General features: G+C 43.6%; 1 protein-coding gene across 3 annotated transcripts; it reads left to right on the plus strand.

Moving 5' to 3' along the window:
• Nucleotides 1-42: 42 nt before the first annotated feature.
• On the plus strand, nt 43-26,172 carry COG4 (component of oligomeric golgi complex 4). 3 transcript variants are annotated; one of them, XM_008702354.2, is made up of 19 exons: nt 43-225; nt 1,838-1,920; nt 2,618-2,732; nt 4,808-4,982; nt 5,784-5,977; nt 7,576-7,681; nt 8,435-8,592; nt 9,532-9,590; nt 12,179-12,312; nt 14,714-14,832; nt 15,362-15,528; nt 16,340-16,505; nt 20,371-20,433; nt 23,325-23,441; nt 24,025-24,117; nt 24,685-24,768; nt 24,956-25,057; nt 25,272-25,400; nt 25,605-26,172. In XM_008702354.2, exons 1-19 carry the CDS (start codon nt 58-60, stop codon nt 25,737-25,739), a joined length of 2,367 nt encoding a protein of 788 aa, XP_008700576.1. In that variant the 5' UTR covers nt 43-57; the 3' UTR covers nt 25,740-26,172. The 3 variants fall into 3 exon arrangements, with proteins under 3 accessions (XP_008700576.1, XP_008700577.1, XP_008700578.1); XM_008702355.2 differs by lacking the exon at nt 24,025-24,117 and having other exon boundaries at nt 44-225; XM_008702356.2 differs by lacking the exons at nt 15,362-15,528; nt 16,340-16,505 and having other exon boundaries at nt 44-225.
• The last annotated feature ends 5 nt before the right edge of the window (nt 26,173-26,177 follow it).

Here is a 26,177-nt window from a genome sequence, read left to right on the forward strand (position 1 = left end):
GCCGCAAAGACCTGGCGCGCAAACGAGGCGGGGGCCTCGCGGGGCCGGAAGCGAGAAATGGGGACCAAGATGGCGGATCTCGGTTCTCCTCAGAAGCTGTCAGGGGTTCCTCCGCCTGAGGGGATGGGAGGCGGCCGCTGCTCGGAAATCTCTACCGAGCTTATTCGCTCCCTGACCGAGCTGCAGGAGCTAGAGGCTGTATACGAACGGCTCTGCGGCGAGGAGGTGGGGGGCTAAGCCAGGGGCAGTGGGTTTAGGAGACGTCAGTCTTGGAAAATCCGGGCTGTGGGAAGTTCTCTCTCTGCCTCTGCCGAGGAAAACAAAAAAGCACTTATTGAAGAAGAAGGAGTGTAGTTGAGTGTATTGGGGGGGGGGGAGGGACGTGACATCTCTGTTCACTTGATATGGTGTCCCTAAACTTGTTTTCCCTGCTATCTCGGCGATCTGCTTCGCTCCCCTTGATTTCCTTGGCCCCTAATTTAAGTTTCTCGGTCAGAGCAGTTTGAGCAGTACGTCAACTCGCTTGCTTCTCAAAATAAGCATAAAGGCTCTCTTGCATTGAATTAGCAATTTAAAAATTATGAAACGCTTTCACCATGTTATCTCGTTTAACCAGGAAGTCATTGCAAATAAACTTAAAGCGTTTTAAGACTTATGTGTGGAATGACTTTGGGGTGTGATTTTAGTGTTTCGGTAAGTGCACAGCTTTGTAGAAGCTTGAGGTTTTAAGACAGGCATAACCGTCTAATCTTGGACTAGTAACTTTCATCTCTTGGACCCCTGCATTGTGTCAGGGGCATGGACTATATTCTTTTAAGGATTCCTTGCAGCCTCCTTCATTTTCCGTGGCAACCTGATGCTGTCGATATATTTTTAAGTATTATTTGGGTTCCTTACTACTCAGAAGAAAGATCCAAGCTCTAATCTAAAAGTTCAGTAGCTGTTCCCTAAACCAAACTTTCAATTAAGGTTGAGTACAAAAGGCAGTTTCAGTGGGAGGGAGGGGGATTATTGATATCTACGAATATTTTCAAATATTAATTTGTGCCAACTCAAGCAGTTTATGGTAACATTTTTCAGCAAGATATGCTTTATAAAATTTAGTACTCTAACAGTCCTAAGTGTGCATTCATTGAGTCAGTCAATTTTTACAGTGAAATTAAGTCCATCTTACAGACAGAACAGTATTAGTTCTGTATTTGTATTTGATGACTGTCAAGGGGAAGTTCCCCTCTGGATCCTCTGAACTATTTTAATAGAAATGTATAGTTGATATTGAGGGCTGTTAATAAACAATATTTCACATACTATGTTAAGCACTATATGTTATTTTTGTTTGGCTCTTGCAACAGCCCGATGGGATATGTATTACATGTTACAGATGAAGAAACTCAAGCATTTAAGAAGGTTTACATCAGTTGCAGTAATGTAGTAAATAACTTCGCCGAGAGAATTACGTATTTATCCCTACTGGGTACTAACTGTACACTATGAAGAGACTTTTTTTAACTGCCACTTTTTTAAGTTTCATTTGTTTAGCCATTGTATTTTAAATGCCTTCCTGCATTAGATACTATACTAATTGTATTGAATAAAGTTTACTTCCTTCCTTTGTGGTATTCATCTGCTAGATGGAATAAAATAATACAGAAGGTAACAATCGTCATGCAATGTGATATATGCAAAAATGAAGTATTGTTTGTTAAAGTCCTAGGAGAACTCTGTGAAAGGAAAGTCATTTGAAATGGGATTCAGCCTTCAGCTAAGTGGTTGGGTTAGATAACTCTTAAGGTTCCTTCTGACCATTCTGATGACAAAATGCTTGTCTGTGTTTCAGAAAGTGGTAGAGAGAGAATTGGATGCTCTTTTGGAACAGCAAAACACCATTGAAAGTAAAATGGTCACTCTCCACCGAATGGGGTGAGTCTTCCAACTCCGCAAGAGCTATTGTAATTCCGACAAGGTCCACTGGATAAATTACTGTTTTTCCTAACTCTGTTATAAAATGCCACTTGACTTTGAAATGTAGAGGAGGATTATTTCAAGGTTAAGAGAACACTTAAGGGTACAGTCAAGTGGTTCTCAAAGTGTCCTTGGAAGTATCAAATTCTTTGGGAAACTTGTAAATGCAAATTATGAGGCCCCACTCAAAACCTACTGAACCAGAAACTCTGGAGGTAGAGCCTAGAAATCTGACAAGCTTTTAACAAGCGTACCAAATGATCCTGATTATGGTTCAAGTTTGAGAACCACTGTTTTTACAAACTTTGTGTATTTGCTAGTCATAAAAATTGCTCTTTGATCTCATCACCCTCTTTGATTGTTGGTTAGTGCATTTTATCCTCAGCGGTGGGGAGCATCTGTTCTCTGGTTCATTAGCAGTGCCTATTTAGATGTCTGTTTAGTAGTTATAAAAAGTAATTTTTTATTTAGTATAGACATGAGTTTTCAGTAAAATACTCTTTAGGAAAAGCTGTGAGTAGAGTGAACTGAGCTAAAAGTTGTGGGGAAGTACAAAGACAGTAGAAGACATTGTCTCCATTTACAAAAAAAATTTCCATCTCTTATTCCTACCTTCTGCCGCTACGGATGTGTGTGTGCTGACATGTGCCTCCAGCCCCAACCTGCAGTTGATTGAAGGGGACGCAAAGCAACTAGCTGGAATGATCACCTTTACCTGCAACCTAGCTGAGAATGTATCCAGCAAAGTCCGTCAGCTTGACTTGGCCAAGGTAATCCCATTGAACTTCTTATGTTTGAGTTAGTAGAGGGCAGTAGAGAAGCCACCACATTAGAAATTAGAGCAGCACCATTTAGTAGAAATCTAACACAAGATAGTAAAACCCGACAGAGATGGCACAAGAAAACTTCAGACCAATACCTCTTATGAATAAAGACATAAAAATCCTCAACAACACCAGCAAACCAAATCTAGCAACACATAAAAAGGATTATACTATGAGCAAGTAGGATTTATCCCAGGAATGCAGGGTTGCTTTAACATCTGAAAATCAATTAATATATCCACCATATCAATAGAATAAAGGACAAAAACCAAATGATCATCTCATAAACTCAAAAAACTTGTAATAAAAGGTAACTTCCTCAACCTCAACCTGATAAAGGCCATCTACAAAAAACCCACAGCTAACTTCATACTTACCAGTGAAAGGCTGGGTGCATTCCCCCTAAGATAGGAATAAAACTAGAATATCAGCTCTTGCTTATTTTCTTCAACATTGTACTGGAGTTTCTAGTCAGACATTCAGGCAAGAAAATGAAATAAAAATCATCCAAATTGGAAAAGAATATGAGCCAGGGGTGCCTGGGTGGTGCAGTCATTAAGCGTCTGCCTTTGGCTCAGGGTGTGATCCCGGCGTTCTGGGATCGAGCCCCACATTAGGCTCCTCCGCTAGGAGCCTGCTTCTTCCTCTCCCACTCCCCCTGCTTGTGCTCCCTCTCTTGCTGGCTGTCTCTCTCTCTCTCTCAAATAAATAAACAAAATCTTAAAAAAAAAAAAAAAGAAAATATGAGCCATACATTTAACTTTATAGATTTTTCTAGTAGCCATTTTTATTTTTCTTTCTCTCTCGCTCTTTCTTAAAGTAGGCTCTGCACCCAACATGGGTCTTGAACTCATGACCCTGAGATCAAGAGTTGCATGCTCTACTGACTGAGCCAGTCAGGTACCCCACTAGTAGCCATTATTTTAAAAAGTAAAACAAAGGAGGGCCTGAGTAGCTCAGTTGGTTAGGCATCTGATTTTGGCTCAGGTCATGATCCCAGGGTCCTGGGATCAAGCCCCACATTGGGTTCCCTGCTCAGTGGGGAACCTGCTTCTCCCTCTCCCTCTGCCGTTTCCCCTGCTTGTGCTCTCTTGCTCTCTCTGTCAAATCAATAAATAAAATCTTTTAAAAATAAAATAAAACAGAAATAGGTGAAAATAATCTTAGTAATGTATTTTATTTAACCCATTATATCCAAAATACCATTTAATATGTGATTACTATAAAATGGTATTAATGAGATATTTTGCCTTCTTTATTTCTGTACTAAGTCTTTGAAATCCAGTGTGTGTTTTACACATCTTAATTTGGACTAGACACATTTCAAGTGCTCAATGGCCACAGATCGTTAATGACTACTATAGTGAATAGCACAGGACCTGGGCTCTTGAATAAGTCAGTCCCAGCCTTTACCCCTGTGAAATAGCATAACTCTTCCCAATCTATTTGTTGAGATTCTGCAAAATAACTTACCACAAAACACTATAGTCACACAGCCACCAAGTCACTTTACTAAGGTGTCTTTAAAAACATTCTTGCTTATTCTAGGGGCGCCTGACTGGCTCAGTGGGAGGAGCGTGCAACTCTTGATCTCAGGGTTGTGAGTTCTAGCCCCACAATGGATGTAGAGATTACTTAAATAAATAAAACTTAAAAAGTCTTGCTTATTCTAAAAGAAAAATAGTTTCCACATGTTTCACTTATTTTATTACTTGGTTTATAAGGTCTTCTTCCCAAGGGTTAAATACACTCTGATTCCATTATTAATTTAACAGCATCGGTCAAATACAAAAATGGCTTTTCCCTGTTGCTGCTTCCATTAAAATGAATGATCTAGTCCCATAAATAAAATTGTATGATACCTGTCAGTGTCATCGATCATCATCAACAGATTTGCTAGTGGTAGTGGTTTTGGTTCAGGGCCTCTGGTTAACCGGATTCTGGCCCTAAATCTCCCTACCTTCTGAAGAGATGTTTTGAAAGAATAGGACATTGTTTCTAAGCACCAAGTCTTTTTGCAGAACCGCCTCTATCAAGCCATTCAGAGAGCTGATGATATTTTGGACCTGAAGTTCTGCATGGATGGAGTTCAGACTGCTTTGAGGAATGAAGATTATGAACAGGCTGCGGCCCACATACATCGCTACTTGTGCCTGGACAAGTCAGTCATTGAGCTCAGCCGACAGGGCAAAGAAGGTGACATCCATCCCAAACTGTTGATTTCTACGGTTGTTACAAGCATCTGTAATCTGGTTTAAGCACTTATAGTTTCTGGTTTAGTTACAAGCATCTGTAATCCAAACAAGGCAAACTCAGCCAAGAAAAGGGCATCTGTTAGGCAATTTCCTTGTCTGGTACCCAACCCTACATAGGTCGTAGACCACCCTAGGACAAATGTTATTCTCATTTTATGGAAAAGGAAACAATCCAGATCTGCTGTTCCTCTGGCCAGTGGGTTCTTTTCACTTGACCATATCACTTCCTTACAAAATTAAATTCTTAGCCTGGCTTTCTAGGCCTTCTGTGATTTCAACCCACCCTGTCTTTCTCATCTCGTTTCATGCTATTCACTCATGCATCCATTCATTGTGCACATATATAGAGTTCTCCATATGCCAGAGTATATATTACTTGCAATACTCTACAAATGTTTTCTTCATCTTTTTATTTCTATTCCTTTGCTCATTTCATTCCCTTTGCCTGGAATGTATGTTCTTCCTATTCGGGTATCAAAACCCTGCCCATCTTTAAAAGATGGGATATCATTTCTGGGAAGACTTTTCTAATTACTTCAACTAGAAATGTGACTTGTGGATACTTGTCTTATTACACTTATCGTACACTTCTTTTGTTACAATTATCTGTGCACAGATCTTAATTCTTTTGCTTGATTATAATTTCTGTGTATATTTTGAATGAATAATGGTGCACAAAGTGTCATAGACCTGACAGAGAACCGTGTTTTACATTAATTCTCATTTTCCTCCCATTGTGCAGGCAGCATGATTGATGCCAACCTGAAGTTGTTGCAGGAAGCTGAGCAGCGTCTCAAAACCATTGTAACAGAGAAGTTTGCCATTGCTACTAAGGAAGGTGATCTGCCCCAGGTGGAGCGCTTCTTCAAGATCTTCCCACTGCTGGGTCTGCATGAGGAGGGATTAAGCAAGTTCTCAGAATACCTTTGCAAGCAGGTATGGCCCCTGATTGCTTGGTAGGATAGTGGCATGGTTCTCTGCCTGCAGATTGGGGCACTGTGTGGGTCCAGTTTCTGTGGATACTTTCTCACTTCTGGATTTAACTCCCCTTTCCTGCTCTCACTGTAGCCTAGCAGGACTGGATGCATACATTCATTTAGCACTTCTCTAGGAATGAACTGGACATCTACTGATGTACATTCATTTCTGACAGATCAAGTGAAAACATAGGAAAATTAAAATGCAAATTCTCTGACAAGTTGAATCACCCTTTCTAAGCTGTCAACCAGAAACTGGCTTCTTTTAAGAGCATTCAGAGTTAGTCGTTTTAAGACTTCATAACCAGGCTTGAGTCTCAAAATAAGCCACATTGAGATGAAGGAGGTGAGGTCACTTAAGATTAAATTCTGAAAAAGAACTAATATAACAAAATTATTTAAAAATAAATAAATAAAATAAATCCTGAAAAATAAACAGATTTCAGTTAAAGTCTCAGCCCCTTTCCCTTGCCCTTAGATGGAAAGAAGGAAATCGCAGCAGGCATGTGTGCAGAGGGTTATTGTTTGTAACTACATCTCAGAGTGCATCCTGCCACTTCCTTCCCAAATTCTCTATGATGGAACACTAGTCTGCATTAAGAAAAATGAGATAGTGCCGTATATGCTGACATGTTTCACTCTCTGACATATGGTTAAGTTAAACAATTGTATGCAACATTTCTGCTTCAAATGACAGAAGAGGCAATAAAAATATATGTTTGTATAAGCATAGAGTGTTTTTCAAAGGGTTAACAACAGTTATCTCTGGAGAAGAGACTTAGGAGACTGAGAGACATAGGTAAGAGGAAGAACTGCTTTTCACTGAATACTCCTTTATTCCTTTTGAATATTTAAGTGTGTGTGTCTTAACTATTCTAAAAAATTGATTAAAAATAAAATATAAAGGGCGCCTGGGTGGCTCAGTTGTTAAGCGTCTGCCTTTGGCTCAGGGTGTGATCCCGGGGTCCTGGGATCAAGCCCCACAGCAGACTCCTCTGCTGGGAGCTTGCTTCTTCCTCTCCCACTCCTCCTGCCTGTGTTCTCTCTCTCGCTGGCTGTCTCTCTCTGTGTCAAATAAATAAAATCTTTAAATAAACAAACAAACTATAAGGGGGAGATGCGGGTCTGGCAGTTTTTTTTTTTTTTTTTCAGTACTTCGCCACCTGGGACCTAGAAGTGGCTTCTACTTTAAATCCCTTCTGCAGTACCCAGATTCCTTGTTCTGCTCAATGAAGCACCATCAGTGATAACTTGAGTTATCCTTTGAGGTGTTTATTGGAAATAGGGACTCTCTTCTTTGGCTAATGGCAATACATATCTTCAAAGAAAAGGAAAGCATTATTTATATCTCTGAGTTGAAGAACAGTTACCACTGTGCTCGAGTTCTTTGTCTTGTTTGAGGCCCAGACAACTCAGAGCCACCAAGGGAGGTTCCTCTGTGCTGTCTAAGCTTTCAAGCATCAAAGCAAACATGGAAGAAAGGAAGTCAGTGGGAGGTCTTTTTGGAAAACTGAGACTAGCCTTTGAGAACTGTCGTGGATTTTCCACTTTTTTCAGGTGGCTAGTAAAGCTGAGGAGAATCTGCTGTTGGTGCTGGGGACGGACATGAGTGATCGGAGAGCTGCAGTCATCTTTGCAGATACACTCACTCTTCTTTTTGAAGGTAAGTGTCTTTCTCCACTCGAGAGAGACTGGAGTTGTTTCTACCTAACACCCACATCCTAGCTTTTCTTCTCTACCTGCCAGCCTGATGCCTTCAGTTTAATCCTGTAGCTTGCTGTGTATTGATTGATACATTGGAGAATTAACTTTCTTTTTTTTTTTTTTTTTTTTAAAGATTTTATTTATTTATTTGACAGAGATAGAGACAGCCAGCGAGAGAGGGAACACAAGCAGGGGGAGTGGGAGAGGAAGAAGCAGGCTCATAACGGAGGAGCCTGATGTGGGACTCGATCCCAGAACGCTGGGATCACGCCCTGAGCTGAAGGCAGACGCTTAACCGCTGTGCCACCCAGGCGCCCCGAGAATTAACTTTCTAATTCAGTATCTAATTAGCAAAAATTAGAGTCTCTCAAGTGTTTTGATCCTCCCTAGCCCTCAAGACCCAAATGCTAACAGTAAGTTTAACCCTAGAGTAAATTATTGGGAAGAGAGTGATGGTGACTTCCAAAGATGCTCCTATTAAACTATCAACATAAAGTAAATGCCTTCTGATTTACCAAGCACTGTACATATTAAACAGACAAATCTACTTAGTGCCTCCCAGCACTGGCAGGCACCATTTGTATTCATTTTGGGAGGTGAAATAGCCTTAAAGGGTTGAGTTAGACCCCAGGTCAGTCCTGGGTAGAAGAACGCAGTTTATTCTGTGGGAAGAATATTTAGAATCCAGCCCTCTCATTTTTCTTCATTCTAGGTATTGCCCGCATTGTGGAGACCCACCAACCAATAGTGGAGACCTATTATGGGCCAGGGAGACTTTATACCCTGATAAAATACCTGCAGGTGGAATGTGACAGACAAGTGGAGAAAGTGGTCGACAAGTTCATCAAGCAGAGGGACTACCACCAGCAGGTGAGCAGGGGAAGCTGCAAGTGGGTTTGGACACAGTGTGAGCCAGCAATACTGAATATAATAAATTGAGGGTGGGGTAGGGAAAGGATGAAAAGAGAAGTAGATGGAAAAATAAGTGCCAAATGCAGACTGCCTGCATCTTGCCCGTCACCAGCTTACTTTGGATTTGAGGTGTTCTGATGATATAGTACAAGATCGAGAAAGAAGTAGAAAGGGCGGGGCACCTGGGTGGCGCAGTCGTTAAGCGTCTGCCTTCGGCTCAGGGCGTGATCCCAGCGTTCTGGGATCGAGCCCCACATCGGGCTCCTCCGCTAGGAGCCTGCTTCTTCCTCTCCCCCTCCCCCTGCTTGTGTTCCCTCTCTTGCTGCCTGTCTCTGTCAAATAAATAAATAAAATCTTTAAAAAAAAAAAAAAAAAAGTAGAAAGGGCTTCCTTAAAGAAACACAAAACAGAAACATTAGAGCACCTCTCTATCACAGAATGTGCAACAGTGCCTTCTAGTGATATAAGAATTTTACTTCTTAAGGTCCTGTTAAGTATTAAGTCATTTGTCTCAGATTTCTCCTTAGTTCCTCAAGTGCTCACAGTAACACTTGCTTTTTCATGGACCTGATTTCTCCTTTCCTTTGAGTGGAGGAAGTAAGAGTAGGATTTAGAAATAGGAGTACCCCATGCAACTTTATTTCTAGAACTGTAGGAGATTAGGTTGTAGTTCATTGGAACACCATTAACATCACTTTTAAGTGCAGTAATAGAGGAGAGCATTAGCATCTAAATCAAAAGTAAATCTTTAGTTCATCATCCTGATAGCTTACTTTTGGCTTGCCTGTTAAGCAAACAAAACTTAAACATTCTTTTATGCCAGAAGTTTAGAGGGACCAGCAAGAGGAAGAGAAGGAGGGTGGGGAAGAACATTCTCATTTCTTTGGTATATTGCAGTTCCGGCACGTCCAGAACAGCTTGATGAGAAATTCTACAACAGAAAAAATAGAACCAAGGTAATAATCCTCTTTTCTTTAGCCCATAGAAGTTTGAATTGGTAATCGTGTATCATTCAGAGACTGCTCTATTACAATGTGGTCTGTGTTTTAGAAATATTTTATCTATGACTCAAGTCATAGTTTAGTGTTTTCTAATAAAAATATGCTTGTTAAAAGAAAATTCAAACATTATTAGGGGCGCCTGGGTGGCTCAGTTGTTAAGCGTGTGCCTTCGGCTCAGGGCGTGATCCAGCGTTCTGGGATCGAGCCCCACATCAGGCTCCTCTGCTTGGAGCCTGCTTCTTCCTCTCCCACTCCCCCTGCATGTGTTCCCTCTCTCACTGGCTGTTTCTCTCTCAAATAAATAAATAAATAAAATCTTTAAAAAAAAAAAGAAAAAATTCAAACATTATAAAAATGTATTCATTCAATCAGTAAATTTTTACTGAGTACACTTTGGGTCAAACACTGGTCTTCGGTGCTGGGGATGTGGCAGCAAGCAAAGTAAGCAAACCTGACATAATTCTTTCCCTGTGGCATCTGTAGTCTATAAAGTAGATAACAATAATAGCTAACATATACAGTGTTTACTGTGTGTCATACGTTGTTTTAAGCACTTAACAAATATTTAATCATTTATTCAGGAATTTCTCAGCCTCTGTACTATTGTCATTTTGGCTCGATAATTCTTTGTTAGGGAGGACTGTGCTGTGCATTGTAAGATGTTTAGTAGTAGCATTCTTGGCCTCCACCCACTAGATGCTGGTAGCATGATGTCACCAGACACTGCCAAGTGTCTTGGGGGTGGAAGGTGGGGTGTAAAATCACCTTCAGTTGAGGGTCACTGATTTAATACAGAAACATTTTTTTACAGAGGAGGAGACTGAAGCGGTTAAGTGACTGGCTGGAGGTCATAGAGCTAGAAGACCACAGAGCCAGGAATAGAATCCAAGCAGTCAGATTCTAGAGTTCATATTATTAATCATTATGATATACTAAGTGTAGGGTGCAGGAGAGCATGTAATAAAGGGATGTAATCTAGGGGCGCCTGGGTGGCTCAGTTGTTAAGCGTCTGCCTTTGGCTCAGGGCGTGATCCCGGCGTTCTGGGATCGAGCCCCACGTCAGGCTCATCCTCTGGGAGCCTGCTTCTTCCTCTCCCACTCCCCCTGCTTGTGTTCCCCCTCTCACTGGCTGTCTCTCTGTCAAATAAATAAATAAAATCTTTTAAAAAATAAATAAATAAAATAAAGGGATGTAATCTAAGCTGATAAAGTTCAAGGAAAAATCTCTGAGGAAATGACCTTAGATATGAGACCTTAAGAGTAACTAGAAATGGGGCACCTGGGTGGCTCAGTCAGTTAAGCCTGCCTTTGGCTCAGGTCATGATCTCAGGGTCTCGGGATAAAGCCCTGCAACGGGCTCCCAGCTGAGCGGAGAGTCTGCTTCTCCCCCTGCCTCTGCCTCTCCCTTCTTGTGTTCACTTGCATGTGCTCTCTCTCTGTGTCAAATAAACAAAATATTAAAAAAAAAAAAAAAAAAGAGTAACTAGAAATAAGAGGTGAAGAGTTTTCCAGGTAGAGCAGGGAAAACATGTGCAAAGTCGCTGTGTATTTGAAAAACTGAAAGAAAAGCAGTATAGTTGAGTACACAGTTGGGGAGAGCCTGGTAAGAGGTGAATCCAGAGAGGTCGTTAGAGTCAGGCCACTCAGCGTCCTATATCGTAAGTGGTATGGAAATCACGTGATTACAGTATGACCAGATCTATGTTTTGAAAAGATCTCCTGGAGTTCAGTGTGGAAAATGAGCTAATTTGTGTGTATACAACTAATGAATCATCGAGCCTTACATCGAAAACCGGGGATGTACTGTATGATGACTAACATAATAAAAAATCATTATTAAAAAATAAAAAAAAAATAACTTGTGTGTATAATGTGAGGGAGGGGTTCAACTTCATTCTTTTTATGTGGATATCAGTCATCATCCCAGCACAGTTTGATGAAAAGACTATTCTTATTGAATTGTCTGAACACTCTTGTTAGAGATCAGTTGATCATAAATGTGAAGATTTCTGGACTCTAAACTAATCTATATGCCTGTCCTTATGCCAGTACCACACTGTCTTCGTTGCTGTAGCCTTATAGTAAGTTTTCAAATTGGGAAGTGTGAGTCCTTCAGCTTTGTTTATTTTTCAAGATTGTTTTGGCTCTTCATCTGGGTAGATGAATGGGTGTGGGACACGGTTTAATGGTATATCCTAAAATCCCACCACAGCTAAATAAGAGGTTGGAGAGGTGTGGTTCCTTTCATGTGAGGCATAGATAATTTTTACTCAAACCACTAACAAAAATGCACCTCCCAGTCTCTTATTTAGCCCTGACATATTTTAGCAGGTGAATGGTTCAGGTGAAACAGGTAAGTGGAATATATGGTTGATACCTGTCTCTGAGTATAATCGGGCCAGCAGAGCCAGGATGGCCATCTGGCAGAGCTGACCCTTCTGGGCCCAGTGGGAGAGGGAATTTGGGATTCTGTTTGCCCTGTAGCTCGTATGTCTGGGAATCCAGCATCCTCCTGCTTATTCCTTCTGCTCCATGTATCTCAGGGAACTGGACCCTATTCTGACTGAGGTCACCCTCATGAATGCCCGCAGTGAGCTGTACTTACGGTTCCTCAGGAAGAGGATCAGCTCTGATTTTGAGGTGGGGGACTCCATGGCCTCAGAAGAAGTAAAGCAAGGTAAAAGGCATTTCCCATATTTTCTGGGAGGACTAGGACAGAGTTGGCACTGTTTTCAATAGTTAAGCCACAGATCTCTTAACAAGGAAGTAACTAGGGCTTCTTAGCCTCTGTGGTCTGTGGGCAAGCTGACTCCCAAAAGGAAAGATAGACTTACTGAATATTAGAATTGGACCGTATCTTTGAGTCCATTTAACCATTTTACAGGTGAGAAAAGCAAATGCCCAGAATGGTTAAATTATTTTCGTTTCATCTTTTATCCACACCGTGTTTCCTCACCAGCTCTGATTTAGGAATTAGCGTTTAATTTAAATAGGTGATATGGGGCACCTGGCTGGCTCAGTTGGTGGAGCATATGACTCTTGATCTTGGGATTGTGAGTTTGAGCTCTACATCGGGTGTAGAGATTACTTAAAAATAAAATCTTAAAAAATAATAATAATAAATGAATGAATGAATGAATTAAATGGGTGATTTGCACACATGAAGTATAGATAGATAGAGCAAAAAGATATACTTAATTCCATAAGGGAACTTTTGGGAGATAGGAATATTCTAAAACTGGATTATGGCTATTGTTATAAAACTCTATGAAGTTACTTAAAAAAAACAAACAAACATTGAAATGTCCACATACAAGGTGTGAATTCTATGTTATCTAACACTTCAGGGGCACCTGGGTGGCTCAGTTAGGCATCTGCCTTCAGCTTAGGTCATGATCCCAGAGTCCTGGGATCGAGCTGTGCACGCTCGCTCTCTTTCTCTCTCTCTCAAATAAATAAAATATTTTTTTTTAAAAATCACTTCAATACAGTATTGAGCCATAACATTGAGAGAAGAGTATATAGTATAAAGAGTATATGAAAAGAGTACCTAGTGTAAAGAAAGCCTTTCACTCCCTCCCTCAGTCTCCCAGTACCCCCAGTCACAAGTTTTGAAGAGATAAATACATTAGAAAAAAAATGTGTACCACATTCCAGTTTCATTTACAGATTGGTTTTCTGGATTTTTAAGAAGACCATTTAATTCCTGCTGGTTAAGTATATGCAGGATTCTTTAACTAGAGATTTGAAACTAACCCAGCATCTGTGGCATTGTACGTGACTTGTGTCAATAATACATGGCAAGGGAATTATTTCTATCACCCAGAATGGTATTGCTTTGATTTGGTGTTTAAGGGTGTTTGCTCATTTGGAGTTTGATGCTCATTGCTATTCATAATGACTCACTGTTCAGAGCTGTGTGTCCAATACAGTAGCCACCAGCCCCATAGGACTGTCTAAATTCAGATTTAACTAAAATTAACTAAAATTAAGAATTCAGTTTTTCAGTTAACATTAGCCACATTTCCAGTGCTCAATAGTGGCTACCATATAAGACAACAGAGATATAGAACATTTTAATCATCATGGAAAATTCTTTTGGACAACACTGGTTTAGTGTACCTGATATATTTCAGTCTTTGCCCTGGAAACTTAAGTATTTTAAGGCTTACTAATTAATTCTAATGGGAAAGAAGTAAAAAGTTCTTTGTACAAAAACATTTATTACAGGGGCAATGGGAAAGAAGTAAAAAGTTCTTTGTACAAAAACATTTATTACAGGGGCACCTAGCTGGCTCAGTCAGTGAGTATGCGACTCTTGATCTCAGGGTTGTGAGTTCAAGCCCCGTGTTGAGTACAGAGATTACTTAAAGATAAAATCTTTTAAAAATTACCATTATTTCCAATTACTGTAGTTTCCAGTTATCTCTAATAAGGACAAAACATTTAGAAATAACCCAGGTGTCTAAGGATAGAGTTATGGACTATCTACCTGATAAAATATCACACAGCCATTAAAAATAAGTAAGCTAAGAAAAAAGAAGTTGTGTAGAAATGTTGAAAATATTTATGATATAATCTTTTTCTGTTCTTTTTTTTTTTTTAATTTTATATTTGAGTATAGTTGATCTACGATGTTACGTTAGTTTCCGGCATATATGATATACTTTTTAAAAATAGTTCTTTATTTTAAAGAGAGAGGGAAGGAGAGAGAGCACGTGTGCATGCAAGTGCACGAGCAGGAGGGGCAGAGGGAGAGGGAGAGAGAATCCTCTAGCCGACTCCCCACAGCCTGAGCACGGAGCCGTGTGTAGGACTCGATCTCACGACCCTGAGATCATAACCTGAGCCAAAATGAAGAGTCAAAGGCTTAACCTACTGAGCTACCCAGGTGCCCCAAGGCTTTATAGGATATAAAAAAAAGCAGAATACAAAATTGTGTCTGTGCTATGATTATAACCATGTAAATGATGTACAGATTGGGAACAAAGACTAGAAAGGAACTTGGGAAAATGAAAACAGTTGAATTTTTTTCCCTTGGAGAGAAAGTGAGTATCCCTTTCCTGGCTGCCCTCTAGAGCACCAGAAGTGCCTGGACAAGCTCCTCAATAACTGCCTGTTGAGCTGCACCATGCAGGAACTAATTGGCTTCTACATCACCATGGAGGAATACTTCATGAGGGAGACTGTCAACAAGGTAGGACAGAGGACACACCCTTGAAAAGAAGCCAGGCTGAAGGAGATGGCCAAGGCATGTCACATTTCTTGGCCTGCTTTGAGAATGTCCTTGCATGCAGACTGAGCGGTACCCTTTGTATGATTAAAGGGCATTTTTGGAGTTGTCATGCTCTCCAAAGACCCAGCTAGGATGTCTTTCCCAAGAATCACAAAAGAACACCTCAGCTTCTCAGGAACCCTACTTGTGCCCTGCCTCCCTGGAGGTATGTTGGTGAGGAGCCTCAGGAAGAAGGGCCTCTCCTAATGTCTTAGGTCCTGGGTAACAGATGTCCCCAGGTCAAAGACCCTAAATACTTAATGTCCTAACATAGTCATCAGTAAGGAAATGAGCTGTTTTGGCAAGGAGAATCCACACCACGCTGTGACCAAAGCCATGTTGGGAGAAACAAGGACAAGCTCAAAGGGGAGCAGAACCAGAGCCTAGAATCATCCAGAACATTGGCATGCAGAACTAGGAGCCCTCACTGGCTGCTTTGCCTTTTGGTTAGGCTGTGGCTCTGGACACCTATGAGAAAGGCCAGTTGACGTCCAGCATGGTGGATGATGTCTTCTACATTGTTAAGAAGTGCATTGGGCGGGCTCTATCTAGCTCCAGCATCGACTGTCTCTGTGCCATGATCAACCTTGCTACCACAGAGCTGGAGTCTGACTTCAGGTAGGGTTGACTCTCTTTCTACTTTATAGGAAGCAAAAGGTCCTAGTTGTGATTGATTCCTGAGGCCCCTGTTGCTTCCTTTTTTCCCATATGATTCTAGTTCAGTGCTATATAGGATATAAGTTCCTATCCATGGTACAACATCCTTGGGTCCAGGCAGCTGTATAGCAGCCAGATATCTTATAGGCCAAATCTGTGTTCCCTGGACTGGATTGGAGGGGTTACTGGCTCTCAGGGCTAGGAAAGAGAATAGGCAGCTCAGTTGAAGGCAGTAGTTGTAATACAGCGATCATAGTTACCATTGCTACAGACCAGCACTATACTAATTTCCTGCTCTCTTCCAGTCCTGATAACAACCCTATGATGGAGGAACCATTAGCTGTCTTAGAGATGAGGAAACTAGGGCTCAGGGAAATCATATACCTCATAAATGGTGGAATATGGAGTAGAACCCAGAACTGACTCCCAAAACCTATTCTCTCGCCACTTACATGGTACGGCCTTTCACTAAGCTGTATGCCTCCTCTTGAGTTTGTTGGAGCTCATTGGCGAAAACTGAAATCCTCATAGGGAGTAAAGAACTGGCCAATCTTCTCTATATGTTCTTGTCATATCAGTGCCCTTGAAGGGGTGTTGGTTTTTCTCATAACCTGGATGCTCCAATTCTCTGACAATGGTCTCAAGGATTGGTTATTCCCCCAAAAGAGCAGCCCATGCTGCTGGGTTAGGGTTGTGGGCCCTCTGGTCCTGCTGTCCCAGAAGCCAGGTTGAGTGCTGTCAATCTCCATATGCCATTCTGCCCCTCCCCCAGGGATGTTCTGTGTAACAAGCTGCGGATGGGCTTCCCGGCCACCACGTTACAGGACATCCAGCGTGGGGTGACGAGTGCCGTGAACATAATGCACAGCAGCCTCCAGCAAGGCAAATTTGACACAAAAGGCATTGAGAGCACTGACGAGGCGAAGCTGTCCTTCCTGGTAGGTAGCCCCGTAGGTTGGGAGCTGGTCCATTTATTTCAAGAGGTTAAATTATGACCTCGAAGCCACAGTATAATTAGCTTTCAACTAGAGACTTTTCATCCAGTGTCTCTATAGAAGGAAAACTCCTCCTTTAAGAAAAGCTCCTCCTAGAAGGTTCTGAAACCAGTTCTTATCCAGGGACCTATTTCTGACCAACCCAATCCAGCACATCAGTGTTCCATGCCTGGAAGCCTGGGCACCTCCGCTCTCCTGAGTGCTAATTCCCAAGAGCACGATGAAGCTGTTCGGGGGCTCCACTGAGTATCAAGCTTGGCTTGCATCTGCCACAGAACCGACTAATATCTGTGCCAGGCCTCTAGACCACTTCTCTGAGGGCAGTCCCATAACTTGGGGGGTACTGATCCTTTAGGCCTAGCAGGGCTGTTTTCCTAGCACATTTCTTAGGCTTTCAACTTCCTCAGAAAGATGACCTTTTTAAAGCCCTTGCCAGAATGACAGACAAGATGAAGCAGTGAGTCATACCAGTTGTATGACAGCTGGGAAGGGAGAAGCATGGAAGGATGAAAGGATTTATACAAGGTTAACAGCCAGTTTGTGATGAGCAAGAAGAATACAGATGAGTCCTGAGCCTGTGATCAGCCCTTTCTGGCATGTGCTGTGTTGGCATGAGTGGTAACAGGGCTGTCAGAGGTCGTTCTGCTCCCCCCCCACACACGCACACAGTGGCCAGGCTCTGAATCTTCTTGGTTCCTGGGGTTCAGAGCCTGAAGGAAACATTAAATAGCAGAGCTCTTCATCTGTAGCCTACAAATGGGAGCCTCTGAAAACCTGGGATTAGATGCCAAATCTGTACTTTTTTTTTTTTCTGGAAACAGGGTCCTTGGATTTTATCAACTTCTTAAAGGTATCTATTATAACCCCCAAAAGAGTTAAGAGCTCTTGTTTTCAGAGACAAACATAAACATACTAATATCTACCCACCTGTGTTAGTTAACCCACAGTAACTCGTCCTCAGACAGATTCAGTATGCAGGCTTTTTAGGCAGCCGCACTCTCTTCCTGTCACTGAAAATATTTTCCCTGAGCATGAGTTCTAGTGATTTGGGACGTCCTGATTGTTTTTAAGAAAGAGGATCAACTCCAAGAAGTTTCTGCAATCCTACACCTTTGGAGAACTTTGCCAAAATGTCTGGCAGCCAGTTTCATATGATCATGAACTGACTTAAATTTTTCATTTTGTTTGCATTCTGTTATTTCATTTTCTATAGAACTTACTTTTATCCTTTCATTTCTCTGCTCAGTAACGACTCCAACCAGCTCAAAGCTCTACATCTCTGCTTGGTGGTTTGTTGACAGCCTTTGGAGTTTCACCCATCCTGCCACTCTAGTGCTATTTTCCTCCCCTTGGCCCCACAAGTCCCCATTACACTGGCTGCCACACAGACAGCTTCATTGTTTGAGGGCCCAGAAGATAAGGCCAACAAGAAAGGTGATGCTAAATGCTTGGTGACAGGTTTCTAGTTTTCCCGACGCCAAGTACTTAAAATGTCATCACTCCCACCGTAGCACCTATTTCTTATGTCACCTTGATTCATTTGGCTGTCAAGATGAATTCCCCAACGGTGCTGACATACCAGTCGCCATGAACCGGGAATAAGCCCAGTGAATCCATGCTTACAAGGACTGTCAGTGAAAGGAAACTTTGAAATCAATACCTTTTGAACTCAAATCCATTTTCCCCTTATGATAGATTTTTCTTATGCCCTTAAATGCCTTGGAAACATTTAAGTTGTGAGCTTCATCCTTGAGCTGTCATGACAGTGCACTTGTTTCTCTGCAAGCCGGTGATGTTAGCAGCCTTGTGTGTGGCATGCTAACGAAAGCTTTAAGTCTTACCCATCCCCCATGAAAGCGGCCTTAGCAGCACTGTCAGCAGCTTGATCTTTCAGTATTGGCTGTAGGACAGTGATGAGGGAAGCACTCTTGGGGACACAAGGGGGTCATCCTAATCTCAATCCCTGGTGTTCTAGGATCCTTTTACCCCCAAATCCTGAAGCTCCTAACTCATCTCTTGAAAATTGGCTCCTCTCTACCTCACCCCTGCCTTTATGATTATGCCACCAGTTCAGAGCACACCAGCACACCAGTTCAGAGACAGAATGATCCTCTCAAACTCTTATTTTCATCTCCGCACAGCCTCTATATTAGATTCCCAAACCACAGCTGTGCTCATGCAGCATTCACCTGGTAGGTAGTAATCCTCAGTGCCATCCCCATTGTCCAGAGGAGATTGGCTCCCAAGTTCTAGTCTGACTTCACTCACCTCTGCAGCTTTACCTCTTACCATCTCCTGCACATATCCATGCACTGACTCTGCTGATCCCCAAATACCTTTTGGGGTTTCCTGCCACTCTGCAACTGTTTATGCTATCCCTTCTGCAGAATACACTCATTGACTCATTCATTCAACAAATGCTTATTGAGATACTTCTGTGTATCAGGCACTGTTCTAGGCTCTGGAACTGCACTGCCTGATGTAGTAGCCAATAGATAGGCAGAGGTAGCTATTTAAATTTAAACCAAAATCCAGTTCCTGAGTTGTACTAGCCACATTTCAAATGTTCATTAGCCTCATGTACAGATGTACTAGACAGTTAAGATTTAGAATATTTCTATCAAGAAAGTTCTGTTGGGCAGTGTTCTACTAGAAATATAGCTCTGAAGAAAACAGAATAGCTCCCTGCCTTAATGGAGCTCTCGTTCTGGGTGAGAGGTCTCAGGTCTGCCACTGTTTGGATTTTCTTAATGGTATTTAGGATTACCCAGTATTATTTTGTTGCTTCTTGTTTGCGAGGCAAACAAAATAATACTGGGTAATCCTAAATACCATTAAGAAAATACCGAAGGGGACAGACAGTGCACTAGAGAAAGGCTGATATGGGTAGAGAAATGCACTCACCCTCATCTGTCAGAATTACTGCAGCCTTTCTGACCTGAATTAAGTTCATCTCAGTTACCAACTCTGCCTTGGAGCTTTCCTGAATGCCTTAGGCCGAATTGTTTCTTTCTTCTAAACGGCCATAGCAGTTGGTGCCTTATTCATCACTTTTGCTACATGCTGCTTTTTATGATTGGTATTTCTGCATCGAGCTTATAAGGCAATAAAGTTATGAAAGAAGGAGCTCTTGGCCAAGAGTAGGGAGACCTGATTTCTATTCCTGGCTCTAGCCCTGTGGCCTGTCACTAACTTTCTGTCCTCTCACCCTGCTTTATTCTGCATTTTGTTCATCATTACGTGATATTTCTTATCTGACTTGCCTTCTGGAATGTGAACTCTATGAGAGGGTAGATTTCAGGAAGCATTTCTTTTTTTTTCTTTTTTCTTTTTTTTTTTTTGCGGGGGAGGGGCTTAGGGAGAAGCAGATTCCCCACAGCCAGGAGCCAGACACGGGGCTCGATCCCAGGACCCTAGGATCATGACCTGAGCCAAAGGCAGACGCTTAACCAGCTGAGCCACCCAGGTGCCCCAGATAGCATTTCTTAAAATGAATGTCAGCCTTTGCCTTACTGACTTCTCCCAGACCTGTATGCCTAAACATGGAACAAAAAGACCTGAAACCTTGGGTCACTACCGCTGAGGTCAGATGGCTTTGCTGCCTTAGTGTCAGGCACAGGAGAAAGGCCAAGACTGGTTCACCATTCTGCCCCATCTGAGACCTGAGCAGCCTTCTGCATGACATTGCTGTGTGTGTTCCTTAGCCCTCCTCTGAACCTCAGGAGTACAGGTGTCAGCCAGTCTGGCGCTGGAGTGGGTACAGACACCAGTGAGCAGGAAGTCACATTCTTCTGTCCTCATCTCCCAGGTGACCCTGAACAACGTGGAAGTGTGCAGTGAGAACATCTCCACGCTGAAGAAGACGCTGGAGGTATGGAGAAAATGGCCTATCAGTTTTCAGCAGCTGCAGCCTCTCTGGGCTTGCCGGTGGGGGGGGAGTCCTGTGCATTGGTTCTGGTGGGGACTGTGCATTCCCTGTCGAGCTAGTCTTCCTTGAGGGGATTCACTTGAGATCAACCCACAAGTTGGAAGATCAGAATTATAATTAGCGCTTCCAGCACATACTTGGTCTGTGACCTCAGGCAAGTCCCTTAACTCCCTGAGCCTCAGCACTCTCATCTACAAAACAGATCTCCTTCCTGGCCTCATTTAGGTTTATTGGGGGGCCTAATTAAAAAGGGGTTGAAATGGAAAAAAAAGGAAAGAAAGAAAAATAAAAAGGGGCTGAAAGCACTTTAAAAAATGATAAAGTCCTCTAAAAATGTTAGGAAATTAAGATGAAATAGGGTTTACCAAACCCTGTACAAAGCTATTGCTATTACCATTTCTTTAAAGGAAGGCTGCACAGTGTGGTAGAAATCACTTGGGCTTGAAAGTCAGATCCCCCTGAGCTCATATCTCCGCTTGACCACTGACCAGTTGTGTGGTAGGAAGCAAGTTCTCTAATCTCCTGGAGCCTCAGTGTCCTCATGTATAAATAGGGAGAATGATCTCTGCCTTGCAGAGTTAATGAAAATTAAATGTGATAATATAAAATATCCGGTATGTGAGAGGCATGCAGGGGTAGTTAATAATTGTACTAATAGTTAGTATAACTAATAGTTATGTAACAGCACGAAGCAATCATTTTGCTAAGTATTAGAAAATGAAGGGCCCAACTCTCCCCACTCTGAAAGTCTGCCTCTGGGAGAGGAGGGAAGCCAGAGCCCTGCCACCCCAGCGGACACTTACTCCGAGGAGGATATGTTACTGCAGAGACAAAGGGCTCAGCTCACAGGCTGACGATAAGTGTTGGCTTTAGCACGAGGCAGACTGGGGTAGGCCAGGAGCCGGCATGGGGGGGGGTGGGGGAGCCGAGGTCCTTGTAACTGATGCGATTCCTGAAGGAGGCTCAGGAAGAGCAGCCAGGTGGGAGATTCAGATTAGGAATTTACCCCAAAAAGGCCTTAAAATAGAATAAAGTAAGAGTGATATTTACAAAGTACCAAAAGCATAGTGTGTCACACAGTATGTGTTCAACAGGTACCTGTCATCATTATTGAGTCACAGCACCATAGATTGTATTTCTGACTTTGTCCTTAACATTAGAATATTGAGGGGTGCCTGGGTGGCTCAGTCAGTTAAGCGGCTGCCTTTGGTTCAGGTCAGGATCCCAGGGTCCTGGGATAGGGCCCCAAGTTGGGCTCCTTGCTCAGCAGAGAGCCCACTACTCCCTCTCCCTCTGCCTGCCACTCTGCCTACTTGTGCTATCTCTGTGTCAAATAAATAAATAAAATCTTAAAAAAAATAGAATATTGGGGCGCCTGGGTGGCACAGTGGTTGAGCGTCTGCCTTCGGCTCAGGGCGTGATCCTGGCGTTCTGTGATCGAGCCCCACATCAGGCTCCTCCGCTATGAGCCTGCTTCTTCCTCTCCCACTCCCCCTGCTTGTGTTCCCTCTCTCGCTGGCTGTCTCTATCTCTGTCAAATAAATAAATAAAATCTTTAAAAAAAAATAGAATATTGAATTTGGAAGGAATATTTTGGAAAATGTTAGAAATTCAGAACTGAGCCAGTAGAATTAGCCAAGTGAAAGAAAAGGATAGCAAAGAGCTGAAAAAACCATTCCCATAAATCTCACCCACCTTAGATTTGCATTTCACGTGTATTCTTTCTGAATCGCACCAGCAAACCTTTGAGATCGGTCAGGTGGTGTGATGAGGTTAAAAGGATAGGTAAAGATCGTGCGTATTGGAGCTGCTATGGAACTGAGGGCTTCTGCCTGCTGGATCAGTCCCCTTGCAGCTCTTCCATACTGCTGCTTCTGCGGTAGCCAAAACAGCACAGGCTTCTAAGCAGCTCCTGGCAAACCAAAACATGGTGGGTTTCAAACAGCTCCACTTGTGATGTTCTCTATACCTCCGCTATAGTGTGGAGGTTAGGAACGGGCACTCTGGAGCCAGAATCCCAGCTCTACAACTTAACTTCTGGGTGGTGTTAGACAAATTATTAACTTCTCTGTGCCTTAGTTTCCTTATCTGTACAAAGGGATAATAACAGTACTTACTTCATAAGATAGATATTTTAATTAATAAAAGTTAAATGCTTTAAACAGGGCCTGGCATACAGTAAGCACTTAAAACTTAGCTGTGATCATGATGATCTCCCTTGGGCAGCCAAACCAAATTGTTTTATTATTTTTTTTATAAAGATTTATTTATCAGGGCGCCTTGGTGTCAAGAGTCAGACGCTCAAATGACTGAGTCACCCACGCGCCCCAGGACCAATTTAGAAAACAGAAAGTATAACAATAAAAGCTAGTGTCTACTACTTGCCAGGAACTGCACTAGGCACTTTGTGCATCATCTCCTCCGACTCTCCCAACTACCATGGGAACAGGAATTTGTGTTGCCGTTTTATAAACAGGGTAACTGAAACTCAGAAACTTTAAGTCACTTGACCAAGTTCACTCAGCCAATATGTAACTAAACCAGGATCTGAAGCTAGGAATTTCTGACTCTTTATGTTTCTTATTCACACCCCCTGATACCAGTGCTCTCATCTTACAAAGGGAGAAATGGGAGCCAAGTGGCTAGCCGCTGGGATAGTTTCCAAGTTTTCTGAAACCTATCAAGGACTCTTCCCTAGGATGGACTATAGCTGTTCCCAGAGAAAGCTGGAGTTGGAGAAATGGCTGGTTGCACATGGGCATCCTCTCTACCCTCCCCGCACCCGCACAGCCCAGCCATGCTTGGAAGCCTGATAATTGGGTACTCTCCCCTAGAGTGACTGCACCAAGTTGTTCAGCCAGGGCATTGGAGGGGAGCAGGCCCAGGCCAAGTTTGACAGCTGCCTTTCTGACTTGGCTGCCGTGTCCAACAAATTCCGAGACCTCTTGCAGGTAAGCCCCAGGATCAGTTGCTGACTGAATCCTGTGCCTGTGTGTTGCTCTGAGAATACTGTTACTGGTTTATTACGGGATCAATATACATAAAGAAACAAGGAGAAATGAGGGACTAGCATGCAGGACACTGAACTCATGTGAGTCCCTTGAAGATTAAAGGTTTTTCAGCAGTTACCATGCTGACAAGCCAGCATTTTGGTCCTTTTGAGGCTCCACTTGGCCCCCAGTGCCAAGAGCCCAGAAAGATGCTCAGAGGAAATGGAACCACATGGTTACTCAGACCTGCTGCTTGGCCTCAGCCAAAGGTGCTGCCTGCTATCAGGCACTCAGCAATCTCTTCTTTTGAGTTTGCCAAACCAACCCCATAGCCTGGACCTGAACTGGCAAAGATCTGGAAAGGAATGGGTTGTTTCTGACCTCTTCGATTAGCATTTTCTGGTAGACTTTGGACAGGCCCACAGGAAAGCCTGAGAACTGGAAGAGTGCCCTGGCAGTCACGGGATGGATGGAGCAGAAGAAAGGAAGGGCGAGGTACACGCGTCTTGTGTGTCTGATGTGTCTCTGCCTTGTCCTTCCGCAGGAAGGGCTGACAGAGCTGAACAGCACTGCCATCAAGCCGCAGGTGCAGCCTTGGATCAACACCTTCTTATCTGTCTCCCATAACATCGAGGAGGTCAGCCTGACCATAGGCAGCCATCAGGCCCAGGATTACTCCTCATTCTCCCAACCCCCCAGCTGGAGGGCAGTGGAGCTGTCTGAACAGACCAGCTTCTCTGGCCCACTTCTCTCACCCTGGAAAACTAGGTTCTTCACAGGAAACAGGCTGTTCCTTCAGACAGAAGGCTCTGAAAGACACCTGTAGGGGGTTTGCCATGACCTGACACATCCTCTTTTATTGAGGCTTTTTGCCCCACCTCTCAGACTTAGGAGCTTTTTTTTCTAGCCTAATGATTTCATTTCTGCAGAACACGAGATGCAAAAGGAAATAAAATGCCAGGAGCTTTACCATATTGTGTGAGCCACTGCTGCAGCCCAGGGCCATTTCCTGATCGGAAGTGTGATATAAAAGCAGCAGTAGCATATGCCAGCTTGGATGTCCAAGCTGCGTTTAAGCTGGATGAGTCAGAAGCTAGAGAGGAAAGGCCTCTTCCTCTGTTTTCTTAGAGGGATGAAAATGGGGTAGGGTGAATGGTACTTTCTGGAGAGATCCCCAGTGACCCAGCTTGTTTCCTAACAATAGGAAGAATTCAACGACTATGAGGCCAATGACCCTTGGGTACAACAGTTCATCCTTAACCTGGAGCAACAAATGGCGGAGTTCAAGGTGAGCAGGGGCTTAGAGACCAGGTTATGGAATTACCCACCTACTGGGAACCCCAAAAACTTCAGGCCCTAGCCTGTAGACATACTCCCCAATGGCCTCCTATAACTGTGCCTAACTCCCGAAGATTCCTGTTGGAGGCAGAGGGGCTTAGGTAGGACTCCCACTAATGTCTAGCCTCTTTGTGCAGGCCAGCCTGTCTCCAGTCATCTATGATAGCCTGACCGGCCTCATGACCAGCCTTGTTGCAGTCGAGTTGGAGAGAGTGGTGCTGAAATCCACCTTTAACCGGGTAAGGCCCAGGGAGTACAGGTCCACAGCTCTGTTGTTTTTCCTCTGAGGAAGACAAGTCCTGCCATCCTAGGATTTGCATCCCCTCAGTCTGCTACCCACAGGCCGTGCATATCTAGCCCCAGTCGTGCCCTGGCACCTGAGGCCTCGGAGCTGACTGAGGCACCACACGAGGGCCAGGCCCTGAACACTGACTGAGCTTGTGCTCCTTGCAGCTGGGCGGTCTGCAGTTTGATAAGGAGCTGAGGTCACTCATCGCCTACCTTACCACGGTGACCACCTGGACCATCCGAGACAAGTTTGCCCGGCTCTCCCAGATGGCCACAATCCTCAATCTGGAGCGGGTATGTGTGGCTCCCTTGACCTGGCGAGGGAAAGGTGACTGGGAAGAGAGGCAGAAATAACATTTGGATCCCTGCTTCTCCCTCAAAACCAAGTGTCCACCAGCAGCCCAGCCCTACAGAGCACCTTCTTCCTGGGCACCACCCCTGCTCCATCTCTCTCATGATAGCCTCTCGTTGCTGACTTGCCAGTGTTCTTCCCCACAGGTCACGGAGATCCTAGATTACTGGGGCGCCAACTCTGGCCCACTGACGTGGCGCCTCACCCCTGCCGAAGTACGCCAGGTGCTGGCTCTGCGCATGGACTTCCGCAGCGAGGACATCAAGAGGCTGCGCCTGTAGCTGCCAAGGGGAGCCCACCTGGCCCGTCATTCTTCAGGCCCTGTTCCCTGAGTGGCCACAGCCAAGTAGCTGAGCAAGGCTGTCGGGCTTGGGGAGCTCTGACAGCTCTGACTGTTCCACTGCAGACAGCAGGAAATAAGGCTCAACTCACTCTGCTGTCTGCATTCAGACCTGTCTGGGTGGTGCTTTGCAGGCAGCCTCTCCCCACCAAGAGAGGTGAGTCCCCCTGGGCTCCTAATTACATGGGAAAGCCAAGGCAGGCCAGCTTTCTGCATGAGTGGTCATTCTCTCTTCCTTAGACACTACAGCAAACAGGCTGCCTCCCTGCCAGCCCAAAAGGACTTGGGTATATCTGGGACCTGGGGAATTAGGGTTACTCTGAGGAGAGGCTGTGATGTTCATGATCACCCTGAATAAAGACACTCCTTGGAGAGATGC

Source organism: Ursus maritimus, unplaced genomic scaffold, assembly GCF_017311325.1.
Source record: "Ursus maritimus isolate PB19 unplaced genomic scaffold, ASM1731132v1 scaffold_19, whole genome shotgun sequence".
In the NCBI taxonomy this organism is placed as follows: Eukaryota; Metazoa; Chordata; class Mammalia; order Carnivora; family Ursidae; genus Ursus; species Ursus maritimus.